The sequence below is a fragment of the Bufo bufo genome, chromosome 7 (assembly GCF_905171765.1).
Source record: "Bufo bufo chromosome 7, aBufBuf1.1, whole genome shotgun sequence".
In the NCBI taxonomy this organism is placed as follows: domain Eukaryota; kingdom Metazoa; phylum Chordata; class Amphibia; order Anura; family Bufonidae; genus Bufo; species Bufo bufo.
The window spans coordinates 63,960,779-63,977,741 of NC_053395.1; the positions used below are offsets into that span (position 1 = coordinate 63,960,779).

Consider the following 16,963-nt stretch of genomic DNA (forward strand, 5'->3'; position numbering starts at 1 on the left):
TCTTTTGCCAAGATATTTCTCTCACCCAGCATGGGTATATGTAAAATGACACCCCAAAACACATTCCCCAACTTCTCCTGAGTACGGCGATACCAGATGTGTGACACTTTTTTGCAGCCTAGGTGGGCAAAGGGGCCCATATTCCAAAGAGCACCTTTCGGATTTCACAGGTCATTTTTTACAGAATTTGATTTCAAACTCCTTACCACACATTTGGGCCCCTAGAATGCCAGGGCAGTATAACTACCCCACAAGTGACCCCATTTTGGAAAGAAGAGACCCCAAGGTATTCGCTGATGGGCATAGTGAGTTCATGGAAGTTTTTATTTTTTGTCACAAGTTAGTGGAATATGAGACTTTGTATGAAAAAAATAAAATAAAAAAAATCATCATTTTCCACTAACTTGTGACAAAAAATAAAAAATTCTAGGAACTCGCCATGCCCCTCACGGAATACCTTGGGGTGTCTTCTTTCCAAAATGGGGTCACTTGTGGGGTAGTTATACTGCCCTGGCATTTTCCAGGGGCCCTAATGTGTGGTAAGTAGGTAAATGACCTGTGAAATCCTAAAGGTGCTCTTTGGAATATGGGCCCCTTTGCCCACCTAGGCTGCAAAAAAGTGTCACACATGTGGTATCGCCGTATTCAGGAGAAGTTGGGGAATGTGTTTTGGGTTGTCATTTTACATATACCCATGCTGGGTGAGAGAAATATCTTGGCAAAAGACAACTTTTCCCATTTTTTTATACAAAGTTGGCATTTGACCAAGATATTTCTCTCACCCAGCATGGGTATATGTAAAATGACACCCCAAAACACATTCCCCAACTTCTCCTGAATACGGAGATATCAGATGTGTGACACTTTTTTGCAGCCTAGATGCGCAAAGGTGCCCAAATTCCTTTTAGGAGGGCATTTTTAGACATTTGGATACCAGACTTCTTCTCACGCTTTGGGGCCCCTAGAATGCCAGGGCAGTATAAATACCCCACATGTGACCCCATTTTGGAAAGAAGACACCCCAAGGTATTCAATGAGAGGCATGGCGAGTTCATAGAATTTTTTTTTTTTTGGCACAAGTTAGCGGAAATTGATATTTTTAATTTTTTTCTCACAAAGTCTCCCGTTCCGCTAACTTAGGACAAAAATTTCAATCTTTCATGGACTCAATATGCCCCTCACGGAATACCTGGGGGTGTCTTCTTTCCGAAATGGGGTCACATGTGGGGTATTTATACTGCCCTGGCATTCTAGGGGCCCTAAAGCGTGAGAAGAAGTCTGGAATATAAATGTCTAAAAAATTTTACGCATTTGGTTTCCGTGAGGGGTATGGTGAGTTCATGTGAGATTTTATTTTTTGACACAAGTTAGTGGAATATGAGACTTTGTAAGAAAAAAAATAAAAATTCCGCTAACTTGGGCCAAAAAAATGTCTGAATGGAGCCTTACAGAGGGTGATCAATGACAGGGGGGGTGATCAATGACAGGGGGGGTGATCAATGACAGGGGGGGGTGATCAATGACAGGGGGGGTGATCAATGACAGGGGGGGTGATCAGGGAGTCTATATGGGGTGATCACCACAGTCATTGATCATGCCCCTGTAAGGCTTCATTCAGACGTCCGGATGCGTTTTGCGGATCAGATCCATCTATCAGTGCATCCGTAAAAATCATGCGGACATCTGAATGGAGCTTTACAGGGGGTTGATCAATGACAGGGGTGTAATCAATGACAGGGGGGTGATCAGGGAGTCTATATGGGGTGATCACCACAGTCATTGATCATGCCCCTGTAAGGCTTCATTCAGACGTCCGGATGCGTTTTGCGGATCCGATCCATCTATCAGTGCATCCGTAAAAATCATGCGGACATCTGAATGGAGCTTTACAGGGGGGTAATCAATGACAGGGGGGTGATCACCACAGTCATTGATCATGCCCCTGTAAGGCTTCATTCAGACGTCCGTATGCGTTTTGCGGATCGGATCCATCTATCAGTGCATCCGTAAAAATCATGCGGACATCTGAATGGAGCTTTACAGGGGGGTAATCAATGACAGGGGGGTAATCAATGACAGGGGGGTGATCAGGGAGTCTATATGGGGTGATCACCACAGTCATTGATCACTCCCCTGTAAGGCTGCATTCAGACGTCCGTATGATTTTTACGGATCCGATCAGTCTATCAGTGGATCCGTAAAAATCATGCGGACATCTGAATGGAGCTTTACAGGGGGGTGATCAATGACAGGGGGGTAATCAATGACAGGGGGGTGATCAGGGAGTCTATATGGGGTGATCAGGGGTGATCAAGGGGTTAATAAGTGACAGGGGGGGGGGGTGTAGTGTAGTGGTGCTTGGTGCAACATATTACTGAGCTACCTGTGTCCTCTGGTGGTCGATCCAAACAAAGGGGACCACCAGAGGACCAGGTAGCAGGTATATTAGACGCTGTTATCAAAACAGCGTCTAATATACCTGTTAGGGGTTAAAAAAATCACATCTCCAACCTGCCAGCGAACGATCGCCGCTGGCAGGCTGGAGATCCACTCCCTTACCTTCCGATCCTGTGAACGCGCGCGCCTGTGTGCGCGCGTTCACAGGAAATCTCGCGTCTCGCGAGAGGACGCACCGGCGCGTCCACCCAGAACAACAGGACCGCCGCAAAGACGCAATCCTGCGTACGGCGGTCCTGGGGTGGTTAAAGGGTTATTCAAATTCAAGAAAGTGATGGTATATCGAGAAAATCTACCTTCACTTCCTGATCAGTGAAGATCCAACTTGCTGATCCTGAGAATTAAGAGGAAGCCGCGCTCGTTTAGCACAGTGCCCCCTTTTAAGTTTTTCTTGCACAGTGACGGCTCCAGCCACCCAGTGTAGATGAAAAACAGCAAAGGGGATGTAACGCTACATTTTCCTTTATCCTCAGGATCAGCCAGGGTCCAAGAGGTCGGACCCCCACCAACAAAGTGATGGAATATCCTAGTAATAGGTGATGTCACCGTGTGCTCCTTTGTCTCGTTCTCACAACCGAAAACGACCGCCAGAAGTACAATCGGGAAATCCTTGGTGTAGTGTGCGTCGATGTGTGTGCAATTCCTCCAAAATAACATCACAGAGACGTTCTCAAGTAGGTTCCAATAATGTGCCTGCTTCCAGCGGCTAGGCGTGGTTTATTTATACCAGAAGATGGAAGGCGGTCTTACAATCATGACCAATGAGGAGACAGGTTATGGTATGAAGTGATTGGCTGGTGAAGATGTGAACTTATTCGCGCCCTTTCCGTTGCCCGCGCTTATCCTCGTGGATGAAGAAACCCTCGCTCGACGGTCCCCATTCCTCCCGCCTCAGCCGGTGCCATGACACTGGTATCCTGCAGTAATACCAGGCCGGGCACAAATCAGCTACAGGTCGGGACGACCAGACCATCGTGCGAAAGTCTCTGCGCAGATGCGAACGCAAATGAATCTGCGCATCTCCATAGGATAGATGGCGACCATACGGTGAACAATATTTTTTTCCACAACATAGGTCATCAAGGAGGCAGAAAAAGCTCAGCTGATATTTGGTTTTAAAAAGGGGTCAGAATGGAATAAGAAAATAAAAAAGGGGATACTCCCCTCACAGACTACCTACTGATCCCCTTCTGCCACTCACTGGGCCCTCGCTGATCCCGGTTTCTTGGTCACTTCCAACACAGAGGAAATGTCTGTACAGCCAATTACTGGCAGGGGTGGGGCACCGCGGCATCGTTACGTATATCGGCCAATGTATGGGAGTAAAACTCCGCAGTGAAGTGAGGTTTTATTATGTTCGGACTTTGCAGCTAAATAGTCTCAAAGGGGTTTTCTGAGATTTTACTTCTGATGACCTACTGTATCCGGATCGGTGGGGGTCTGACACCTGGGACCCCACGATCAGCTGTTTAAGAATGCACTGGCGCTCCTGTGAGGGCCACAGCCTTCTTACAGCTTTTCCTAGGCCACCGACTACAGAATCTGTTGCGTCTGCATAAGATCAATCCGGGAAAGTTCTCTGTTGCTTCTGTGGCTCTTTAGTAAATCAGATCTTCTCAGAAAGGTTTACAAATCTAGTAGCCACATAAAGGAGAATTTTCTACCATTGCTTTTCATTTCTCCAGGAACGCTGGAGGAGATACAATTCAGACGCACACGAGGTCATCTCTCACCACATACTTGGAGACATGCCAGGGATTTTCAGTGATGTAATTATTTCAACTCTACATCCTGTTGGCTCCATTTTTACTCTGATAACACAGGAGTAGACAGTAACACATACAACAGATAAAATAAGACCGCTTTACACTCCAACACAACTGAAATAGAAATGCCTACACGTATATTAGAAAAGTACACAGACACGCGGTCCCATAAATATCTGCTCCTTTTACAAGCAGGAACAATTAGTTGTCAAAGGGGTTGGGCAGTGGCAAAATACTGATGACCTACAGTACCTTCTGGTAGGTCATCAATATAAGCTTGTCAGGTTTCCGATTCCCTGCACCCCGCCGATCTGCTGTTTGAAGGGGTTGTGGCGCTCGTACAAGTGCTAATCCCTCTTCAAAGTTTGCCTGCATCTCCTCTCCTGCATGACCCCTTTTATACTGACAGAAGGCCCCGATCATGCATACAATAACCGGAGTAATACAAAGTTCTTCAGTAAAGTGACCCAAGGGCCAACACCACTGATGACCAAGGTCATGACCAGGTTATGAAGATTTTATACTAATGGAAGAGAGGAGGTCAAGGCAAATAAAGTAGAACTACAACCAACTACCAATCCAGTTTTTATTTAAGCCATGAAACTAGATGTTGTTCTTCTGACCATACCTGGTACCTTGTCGACGGACGCAAAGACAGAGCGTTGTACAGTGACGTCACTCCCAGCGCGGCGAGACTGTTCATAAAACCGGAAGGGCAGGTGCTGAGCTGATGAAGAGCTGTGTCCAAAACCCATCACTTCTTTCGATGGCTGGACTGGTAGATCTAAAAGAGCTGGAAAGTAGGTGAGAAAAATTGCAATCAATGGTTCATCTGCAGAAGTTGTAACCGATAAAAAAAAAAAAAAACATTTTTAAAGTTTTTTTTCCCACCAAAACAGTGCCACTCTTGTGCATGGGTTATGTATGGTATTGCGGTGTGGACGTATTCAAGTGAAGCGCATTTTAAGGTTCCTGACATACCTCTACACCTTTATACACTGTCCCACATTCATAAAGTAAGACGGTGGAACGCTATTGATTAATCATAGGCATTATGGGGGTCATTTACAAACGGATATACGCCACTTTTTGGTGTACAACTGTCGTAGACTGCGGCGTAAAGGTTATTTGTGACGCAATCTGCGACTTTCCCCCGCTCACGCCAGGTCTAAAAAGGGGGTGTGGCATGGGCAGGGAAGGGGACGGTCCAGCAGACCCATCTCATTTATCATTTTCTATGCCTGTTTTAAGCATAGAAAATGGTGTAAATCTACGCCAACAAGGCAGCCGGTGCCTCTTCATAACTTCGGTGCGTCCACTGCCTGCTAAAGGGGTATTAAGATTGGTGTTTAAAATGCCAGTCTTAATAAATGACTTCCTAAATGTTTTGGGGGCAATCCACAGACAATCTGATTGTTTTGGGGGTAACAGAGTAAAGTTATCTGAAATCCCATTCCGCTATAGATTTTAGCATGCACATTTAGATGAGCTGAGCGTGGCTGCTGAATTGGCCACTTGCTGGTTGAAAACGTTTTTAGTCCACAATCATCTGGTTCAGGAAGCTAACTTGTTATATACCCTAGGCCAGTGATGGAAAACCTTTTAAAGACTGAGTGCCCAAACTGCAACCCAAAACCCACTTATTTATCGCAGAGTGCCAACACGGCAATACTACAGTCCAGTATAGTGTATCTTCCATGTACTTTATCATTTAGCTATAATACCCTGCCTACATTCAGTGCGCTGCCTGTGCTGTTCATAGTGCACCCTGTGCTGATGAATGGCAGGAATAGTCTAAGGCATATTGGTACACCATAGACTTATTCCAGGATGTGGGTGCCCACAGAGAGGGCTTTGAGTGCCGCCTCTGGCACCCGTGCCATAGGTTTGCCACCACTGCCCTAGGCAATTATGAGTTGGGGCAGGTTCATGCTAAGTTTTTTGGTGCTGATTTTGGTGCATTTTCAGCGAGGAATCAGCGGCAAAAAATGCCTCAAAACACTTGGAAAACCATGTAGATAAAAAAAAAAGCAAGAAAGAATATACAGGCAGGATGCCCTATCTTGGAGCGGAATCAGTGCTAAATCTTCCACTGAAATGAACGGGTGGTGGCAATAAAACATGTCGTACATGACTGCACGTTTTTCTGCATGGCCCCGAGTCAAAAACCGCATGCAGAAAGGCAGATTAGCATTGAACTATACACCTCCCCAAAAAAGGACCAGTTAAAAGTAACAAAGAAGCATTTACCTCAATCTCTAGTCCTCATTTTTCACCACTTACTTCACTAACTAACATGCCAGAAATGCTAGGAGAGGCTCGCTAAGCCAATTCTTAGCGGTGACCTGGACAGTGATTGACTTAATGGGCCTTTCTTGGAACTGCTGTCCAGGACAGGAAAAGGAAAGCAGTACCAAATCAGGAGTAATCAGGAGTAACTGAGTGGGATCCAGTATTCCCAGTTCTTATAAACGAGCGGCCAATTCCTGATCGAAGTGAAACCATTATTAATAAAGGCAAGCAATTCTGAGGTCACTTCTCCAAGTTACAGAAAACAAAACCTGAGTAAGTGGGAAACCAGACGAATTACAAAAAATCAAGTATATAACAAAGCAAAACATTTCCACATCAGATGGACACGTACTTCCCTATTAATGACAGACTCTAAATATCATTGCTAGGGAGAGGGCTCTGCCAAATAATTTCGGTGGAACATGGACACAGTGTGGTATTTGTACACGGATTTTACATAACTTTACAAATTCCTCTGCAAATCGTTGAAGCCATGGGTGTATGTAAGTGGGATGTCATTTCAGCGGAACAAATAAAATCTGTGGCAAAATGCACAAGTTACACGCAGGTGGGTTGTGGATTTGGCTGTGCGGTCTCATCGGTTTATACCCTATGCATCGCAAATGGATAAATCTGCTGGGAAGATCTGCAACTTACGGTAAATTAAGCTGTGGATTTAAAATGCTCACCGCAGATCTATAACTGTGTGTGAATGAATTCTGGTAAAATCTTCTCCGTTCTGCTGCTTCTGTAACACACTGGATTTTTCGCTTGCAAACCTGCAGCATATCTACCCTGTGAAAAAAAGGGGTTTTCCCATCTCAGACAATGGGGGGGGGGGGCATATCGCTAGGATATGCCCCCATTGTTTGATAGGTGCAGGTCCCACCGCTGGGACCAGTACCTACACTGAGAACGGAGGCCCTAAAGATGTGTAGGGCGCACTGTGCATGCGCAGCTGCCCTCCATTCATTTCTATGGGGCTGCTGAAAATAACTGAGCGGCCCAACAGAAACGAATGGGAGCGGTGGCCACGCAAGAGTGGTGCGCTCCCATTCAGTACTATGGGGAGAGCACTTGGTGGCCGGACCCGCTGAAATTTGGGGTTCCCCGGCCACCACCTTACCCGCTCTGTTTTTGGTGTAGAGATGGGACCCGCAGCTATCAGACAATAGGGGCTTATCCTAGCGATATGCCCCCATTGTCTCAGATGGGAATACCCCTTTAAAGGTTCATGCACACGGAAGTGTAGTTTATGTGGATTTTCCGCACAAATTTTCATACAATGTTCCGTGTATTTCTGCGAGTGTTCCTATGAAATGCTCGTTCCTGATAATTTTATGGATTATTGTGCAGTGTAATAATAGGGGCTTTCATTACTGGATCTCATACCATATGCTACATCCAACAATAACATGCGATACAACAGCAAATATTGCTTCAACTTGTGCGCTTGATTGGCCTCTTGTGCGCTTGATTGGCCACTTGTGCGCTTGATTGTCCACTTGCAATTTAAAGAAATGAAAAAAAGCTCTAAAAGTTGTAAAAAAATAAATGATCCCACTACTTACTTTAACATATCTCTATTGCTCCCGTTCTCACACTCCACTAGTCCCTTGCTGGTCTTTTCTGGGCTCTCTTGACACAGACATCTGACACTGCAGTCAATCATTGTCACCACCCCTGTGCCCAGTGATTGGCTGGAGCATCACATGTCCATGTCCAGAGGGGCTAGGATGTACAGGTTCTTCTCAAAAAATTAGCATATTGTGATAAAGTTCATTATTTTCTGTAATGTACTGATAAACATTAGACTTTCATATATTTTAGATTCATTACACACAACTGAAGAAGTAGTTCAAGCCTTTTCTTGTTTTAATATTGATGATTTTGGCATACAGCTCATGAAAACCCAAAATTCCTATCTAAAAAAATTAGCATATCATGAAAAGGTTCTCTAAACGAGCTATTAACCTAATCATCTGAATCAACTAATTAACTCTAAACACCTGCAAAAGATTCCTGAGGCTTTTAAAAACTCCCAGCCTGGTTCATTACTCAAAACCGCAATCATGGGTAAGACTGCCGACCTGACTGCTGTCCAGAAGGCCATCATTGACACCCTCAAGCAAGAGGGTAAGACACAGAAAGAAATTTCTGAACGAATAGGCTGTTCCCAGAGTGCTGTATCAAGGCACCTCAGTGGGAAGTCTGTGGGAAGGAAAAAGTGTGGCAGAAAACGCTGCACAACGAGAAGAGGTGACCGTACCCTGAGGAAGATTGTGGAGAAGGACCGATTCCAGACCTTGGGGGACCTGCAGAAGCAGTGGACTGAGTCTGGAGTAGAAACATCGAGAGCCACCGTGTACAGGCATGTGCAGGAAGTGGGCTACAGGTGCCGCATCCCCCAGGTCAAGCCACTTTTGAACCAGAAACAGCGGCAGAAGCGCCTGACCTGGGCTACAGGGAAGCAGCACTGGACTGTTGCTCAGTGGTCCAAAGTACTTTTTTCGGATGAAAGCAAATTTTGCATGTCATTCGGAAATCAAGGTGCCAGAGTCTGGAGGAAAACTGGGGAGAGGGAAATGCCAAAATGTCTGAAGTCCAGTGTCAAGTACCCACAGTCAGTGATGGTCTGGGGTGCCATGTCAGCTGCTGGTGTTGGTCCACTGTGTTTTATCAAGGGCAGGGTCAATGCAGCTAGCTATCAGGAGCTTTTGGAGCACTTCATGCTTCCATCTGCTGAAAAGCTTTATGGAGATGAAGATTTCATTTTTCAGCACGACCTGGCACCTGCTCACAGTGCCAAAACCACTGGTAAATGGTTTACTGACCATGGTATTACTGTGCTCAATTGGCCTGCCAACTCTCCTGACCTGAACCCCATAGAGAATCTGTGGGATATTGGGAAGAGAAAGTTGAGAGACGCAAGACCCAACACTCTGGATGAGCTTAAGGCCGCTATCGAAGCATCCTGAGCCTCCATAACACCTCAGCAGTGCCACAGGGTGATTGCCTCCATGCCACGCCACATTGAAGCAGTCATTTCTGCAAAAGGATTCCCGACCAAGTATTGAGTGCATAACTGAACTTAATTATTTGAAGGTTGACTTTTTTTGTATTAAAAACACTTTTCTTTTATTGGTCGGATGAAATATGCTAATTTTTTGAGATAGGAATTTTGGGTTTTCATGAGCTGTATGCCAAAATCATCAATATTAAAACAAAAAAAGGCTTGAACTACTTCAGTTGTGTGTAATGAATCTAAAATATATGAAAGTCTAATGTTTATCAGTACATTACAGAAAATAATGAACTTTATCACAATATGCTAATTTTTTGAGAAGAACCTGTACATCGATCAGCTGGGAACCAGAGAAGCAGCTACTAAGGCTACTTTCACACTGGCGTTTCTGGGTCCGTCTGTGAGATCCGTTTCAAGGCTCTCACAAGTGGCCTAAAACGGATCAGTTTAGCCCCAATGCATTCTGAATGGATAAGGATCTGTTCAGAATGCATCCGTTTGCCTCCGTTCCGCTCTGGAGGTGGACACCAAAACGCTGCTTTTTTTTTTTCCATGGTAATGCAAACGGATCCATTCTGAACGGATACAAGCGTTTGCATTATAGGTGCGGATCCGTCTGTGCAGATACCAGACGGATCCGCACATAACGCAGGTGTGAAAGTAGTCTAATTTGACATCATCCTGAGCCATTTTACCAATTTTCAAGCGGCCAATCTGCCTCATTAATCACATTTATTGCAAAGAAAAATGATTTGCATTTGAAGCAATCATATCCTAGCTCCAATTTCTCAGATGGCGTCATACTTACATTTCCTTAACTTTCCTAGTAAAACAATTACTACTGTTATAGGAAAAAGGGTCACTGGGAAGAAATTTGTCAATTTTCTCTATAACATGTGTCATGATTACTCATCTGTTTTATGAAACGGACCAAAACACATTCCTGCAAGAGAGATCATATACTGATAACACAGCCAGCGGACTACAAAGTACTTCTACATTCTGCATTTTGGGGAAGGGTGGGGTCAATGACGCCATTAGGAGCTAACTGACTGTGAATTAATATATGGCGAAAATACAATAAAAATAATGTAGACTACTTTGACACAGCAGAGCACAGCCTGCTGAGTTCTCTGGATCTGGTATAGCTGGATTGTGTCACTTGCCTGTCGGACCCCATTGACTAAAATGGGAACGGGCCAGATCACAATAATTGCATGCAGCAAGTTTTCACAGTCTGAATCCCGGCTTTTATGTTGGGGAGCAGCCGGATTCCCGCAGCACTATCTGCTTACCCTGGATCCGGAGAACTCCGGCAGACTGTTCTCTGAGCCGTAGGTGTGAAACTAGCCTTACACCTAACTAGGAAGGGCTCTTTCACACTTGCGTTGTCCGGATCCGTCGTGCACTCCATTTGCCGGAGGTGCCCGCCGGATCCGTAACAACGCAAGTGAACTGAAAGCATTTGAAGACGGATCCGTCTTCAAAATGCGTTCAGTGTTACTATGGCAGCCAGGACGCTATTAAAGTCCTGGTTGCCATAGTAGTAGTGGGGAGCGGGGGAGCAGTATACTTACCGTCCGTGCGGCTCCTGGGGCGCTCCAGAATGACGTCAGAGCGCCCCATGCGCATGGATGACGTGATCCATGCGATCACGTCACCCATGCGCGTGGGGCGCCCTGACGTCACTCTGAAGCGCCCTGGGAGCCGCACGGACGGTAAGTATACTGCTCCCGCGCTCCCCACTACACTTTACAATGGCTGCCAGGACTTTAGCGTCCCGGCAGCCATGGTAACCATTCAGAAAAAGCTAAACGTCGGATCCAGTAATGCGCCGAAACGACGTTTAGCTTAAGGCCGGATCCGGATCAATGCCTTTAAATGGGCATTAATTCCGGATCCGGCCTTGCGGCAAGTGTTCAGGATTTTTGACCGGAGCAAAAAGCGCAGCATGCTGCGGTATTTTCTCCGGCCAAAAAAACGTTCCGTTCCGGAACTTAAGACATCCTGATGCATCCTGAACGGATTTCTCTCCATTCAGAATGCATGGGGATAATCCTGATCAGGATTCTTCCGGCATAGAGCCCCGATGACGGAAAAGAACAACGCAAGTGTGAAACAGCCCTAAATGACATTGTGGAGGAAAAGTAGGAGCAGGATACTGAGAACATGGATATATTTATTCGTCATATAGGGTCATGTTCTGCAGCACCATATACAGACTGTTAATGTCAGACAGACTAATTTCCCCGTCTCACATAATAGAGCAAATTTCATAAGACACTAATGACTATATCAATATGTTTTCGGAGTGTTTTCAGAATGCGGAAAGAAATCTGAGTATTTCGATGAAATCCAGCCACTAACCGATGGGAGCACTTGGCTTGTATAGTGATCTCCTGGGTTTTTCAGAATAGGCCATGTATTTGTGCACATGCCTAATATGATTTAAAAGTTATGTACACCTTTGGGGCATTTTTCTTATTATTGCATTGTACTCATTTTGAGCTAAAAATCATTTTTTCCATTGGTCTTTATTAACAATATGTAATCCTTTTTTGTGTACATAGCTGAGATGCTATAGTAGCTGCCTGTGGATTTGCTGTCTTTTCCGTCATCTCGGGAGCTGTTGGGCTCCTCATCTCTGCTCCCTGATATTATAAACACTCATCAAAGCTCAATCCTTATCTTACTGATAAGAATGTGGCTTAAATAAGTGTTTATGACCTCTCAGTAGTTTAGAGATAAGGGGAATTAGATGACTAGCATAAAGCAAAAGTGAGAGTACCAGTCACACAGTTAGATAAACTGTTAACCCTTTGTGACAGAATGCCTCAATATTTTTAATAAAAACCAATTGAAAATAAGATTTTTAGCCAAAAATGAGTAACATGCATTCATAAAAAATTGCCTCCAAAGGTGTACATAGCCTTTAATATGAAAATGCCAAACAGTTCAGACAAAAACTTCAATAGGTTGAATTAAAGGGGTTGTCTAAGAATCAAGTATTGATGGCCTCATTTAATAAATATCTGATTGGTGATGATGTGAACGCTGGCATCACCAACCAATCTGTTATTTGAGGGGGCCACGGCACCAGGATGGACGCTGCAACCTCTTAATAGCACACCAAGCACAGCACCGTACATTGTGTAGTGGCTGTACTTGGCATTGCACCTTGGTCCCATTCACTTGAATGGGGCAGCTGCAGAAAGGTCATGTGACCAATGGACGTGACATCACCTGAGGGCTGCTGCCACTTCAAACAGCTGATTGGCGGGGAAGTCAAAGCTTGGACCCCCACCAACATGATAATGACCTATGAGTGCAGTGTATATAGCATGTGAACAATAGTGTCACATCCGTGTCATCTTGACATTTCAGAAGTTACAGAAGCAATTCTGTTAGTAGAACGTTTACTGATATTAATTAAATTAATAGGCATTTGCTAATTAAAGAGTCAATAGAGACAAATGTCTGCTGACTTCACGATCCCGATTCCTACCAGACCAGCTGACCATCTAATACATATAAGGGTATCCAGACTCCCGCCCCCAAATGCATATGCCAGAGGAAAGAATGGTCAAGCATGTTGGAATTCAGTATGTCCACGGCTGCGGTGCTGGCAGTACGTGCCTGGCGCTTCTCCAATTCTCTAGGTGGGCAAGGGCGCTGCATCACTATGGCTGGACTCTCAAGTGTATATAAGGCTCCTAAGCTTTAGGTATTCTAGTGTTTGCTAGTGAAGATGTGCTTATTCAATCTGTCTGCCCATGTAACAAACTCTGCCTGCTTACCGACTCTGACCCTTTCTCTGCCTGTCGTGACTACTGCCTGCCCCGACCTCAGACTTGTTTCTCGGATATGCTCAAGCTCTTTCTGCCCTGACCTTGGCTTTTAATAGGGCAGTGATGTTTATCTGGCCATGTATGACACTGGCAGCCGCCATAGACTACAGTAGAGCATACCCCTGAGTTCCTCCTCCAGGGAGTATGCATAGCACTATTTACTTCTGTGGGGCCATGGGCTGTGCGTGTGCAGTCCTTTGTATACATGGACAGCACACGGATGTAAATAAGTGCATGCATTAGTCACTTATTCTAGTTGTGTCATAAAGGAGGAGGAGAGCTAAAAAGCAGCCAAGAATGAAGACTAGAGAAAATAAATAGCAGGCACCTAAGGGTTATGGCTTAAGGGGGGTATTGATGGCACATTACCAGTGAATGGTGAGGATAGAAACACTGGGAAATTGAATCTGGTTGTGTTGCAACATAGTCCCCGTCTAAAACAGTGGTTGCAACAAAGCCAAAGTCAAGTGAATATGACTGTATTGATGCCCTTATTGCATATCAGATGACCTGGGACATATTACAATAAAGCCTTATTTCTGCATTCAGCTACTTTGTAAAGCTAGTTTTACACTAGTACTTAGTATCCAGCGGGGAAAAGCCTGCTGGATCTTTCTGCTAAAGTGTTGCCATAATGCAGACCGGCGGAGGTCCGGCCGCAACCCGGCAAATATGCCGCGAATCAGCCAGATGAAAACCGCTGGTCTGCCAGATACTAAGCACTACAGTAGTGCATGAGCTGCAGCTTCTCCTTTAAAGAGATGAACCAACATCCAAGAGAAAGTGGTGGAGCTTTAACAGGTTATGGGTAAAGACTGGTTTACGGTCTGAAACACGTCAACCAGATTGCAGTTTCTCCATTTGCACTCTGACACTGCAGGATTAGACTACCAACTTTCCTTGGCCATTTATTTTTAACGGATTACTAATAAAATGGGATTGTATGAAAGTGAGTAGGGTGCAGAGTTTCTCTTGGACGTTGGTCCAGCTATTGATCAGGTGCACAGTCCCTTTTAGGAATCCAAATCACTGCGCCCTCCATGGATGGGTTTCTGAATCATTCTGACAGCATTTCCCGATGAACCAAGTTCAAGCATTTCATTATACATTTAATATTTCAAGCTTTTACAGCAGCATTGCAATTATGAAGCACGGTGACAGACATTATATCGGATACTATTAAGTTATTATAGCTCCATAAAACTGTACCATTATTGTCCATTTCATGATTCATAATAATTGATGACCCAGCAAATCAATATGGATAAAAAAAAAAATCAATAAACTGGGGACATTTTTCCTAGAATTGCTCACAATGACTTAATTCTTAGAATACGTGAAATGGAATTATTAAACTAAATAGTTAATTCCATTTAGCTTAATAATATACTAGATCCAGTTGATGTGTGACAGCCACTTAAAAGGAATCTGTCAGCAGGAAATTCATTGTTAAACCAGACACAAAACCTTGTAGTTCTAGCTCAGCTGAATGCAATGATACCTTTCACTTAGTGGTTTGCTGCTTCACACTGGAGAAAAAGTACTTTTAATAAATATGGAATGAGCCAAGTGCACCCAGGGAGGGCCCAAGCCTCTCTGTGCGCCCATGTTCACCCTGTTTCTCTTCTGCCAGCCCCTTCCTCTCCTTCTTGATCGACAGGGTCAGGTTCCTGCAAAGTCATTTCACCTGGAACGGTCAATAAAGACGTAAAAGACGGGGCTGGCAGGGGATGCAGAGGGACCAACAGTGCACAGACCGGCTTGGGCACGCCCTTGGTGCACTTAACTGCTCATTTGCATATGACTTTTTCTCCACAATGAAGCAACAGATTGCTAAATAAAAAGGAATCCGATTTTCATGTGGCAAATCCGCAGCATTGTTCAGTACTAGCAAAGGGGATGAGATTTTAAGAAATTGACCTGCGGTGCGGATTTGAAATCTGCAGCATGTCAATTTTCCTCCCAGCGGATTTCACCCTTTTAAATGGAGAGGGTGAAATCCTCTGGCTTTTCCGTGGCAAAAAAATGCATGTACTACTTGCTGCTTTTGTTGCGGTTTTTGTGACTGAAATTGCTGTTGACCTTTTGGTTACAATTTCCAGAATGTGTGGAAGTACCGTAACAGCCACTTTAAAATTGGGGGGGGGAAGAGAAAACAAAATTTTTTAAAATGTTGCCAATTTATTAAATAAGACAAACTCAAATTTTACAAGGACATAATTTTTCAGACCCTTTGCAATGACACTTGAAATTTAGGTCTGGGGGCCTCCTATTTCTCTTGATCATCTTTGGGATGGTTTTACACCTTTGTTGGAGTCCATCTGTGGTAAATTCCGTTGACTGAACATGATTTGGAAAGATACACCACTGACTATATAATATCTCATTACTGACAAATATCAGAGCAAAAAACCAAGCCATGAGGAGGAAAGAACTGCCTGTAGAGCTCAGAGACAGGATTGTGGGTAGGCTCAGATCTGGAGAAGGGTACAAAGAATTTTTAGTTGCACTGAAAGTTTCCAAGAGCACAATGGCCGCTATAATTCTTAAATTGGAGACGTTTGGAACAATCAGGACTCTTCTTAAAGCTGGCCACCCCACCAAACTAAGTAATGAGGGGAGAAAGGCCTGGGTGAGAGAGATAACCAACAACCCAATGGTCTCTCTGGCTGAGCTCCAAAGATCCTGTGTGTAGAAAGTTAAAGATGGTCAACCATCAGCAGCACTCCACCATCCCGACTTTATGGCAGAGTGGTCAGAAAGAAACCTTTCCTCAGTAAAAGAGACATGAAAGCCCACCTCGAGTTTGCAAAAAAGGCACCTAAAGGACTCTCAGACTTTGAGAAACAAGATTCTCTGGTCTGATGAAACCAAGAATGAACTTCAGTCATGTCTGGAGGAAACCAGGCACTGCACATCACCTGCTCAATACCATCCCTACAGTGAAGCATGGTGGTTGCAGCATCATGCTGTGTGGTGTTTTTCAGGGGCTGGGACAGGGAGACTGGTCAGGGATGAGGGAAAGCTGAATGGAGCAAAGTACAGAGATAATCTAGACTGCAGACTGGGCCAAAGGTTCCCCTTCCAAAAAATCAATGACCATAAGACACCTCTAAGACAACACAGGAATGACTAATGGACAACTCTGTGAATGTCTTTTCGTGGCCCTGACTTGAACCCAATTGAACATCTCTAGAAAGACCTGAAAATGGCTGCCCACCGACAGTCCCCATCCAGAGTTTTACAGGATCTGCAGAGAAGAATGTTAGAAAATCCCAAGATCCGTATGCACAAACCTTGTCGCACCATACTCAAGAAGACTGGAGGTTGTAATCACTGCCAAAGAGGTTTCAACTAACTCCTAAGTAAGGCCTCATGCACACGACCGTTGTTTTATTCTGTGCCCGTTGTTCCGTTTTTCGTGATTTTCTGCGGACCCATTGACTTTCAATGGGTCCGTTGAAAACTCTGCTAATGCACAGTTTGTCATCCGCGTCCGTGATCCGTGGTTCCAGTCCGTAAAAAAAATATAACCTGTCCTATTATTTTCTCGGAAAACGGTTCGTGGACCCATT

The 16,963-nt window shown here is 44.6% G+C and overlaps 1 protein-coding gene across 1 annotated transcript in view; it reads right to left on the reverse strand.

Moving 5' to 3' along the window:
* CLEC16A (C-type lectin domain containing 16A) overlaps positions 1-16,963 on the reverse strand; it is a 393,790-nt gene that overhangs the window by 75,419 nt on the left and 301,408 nt on the right. Inside the window, exon 22 of the mRNA XM_040441186.1 lies at positions 4,852-5,016. Within this exon, the coding sequence (XP_040297120.1) occupies positions 4,852-5,016 (165 nt within the window). The remainder of the gene's footprint in view (positions 1-4,851; positions 5,017-16,963) is intronic.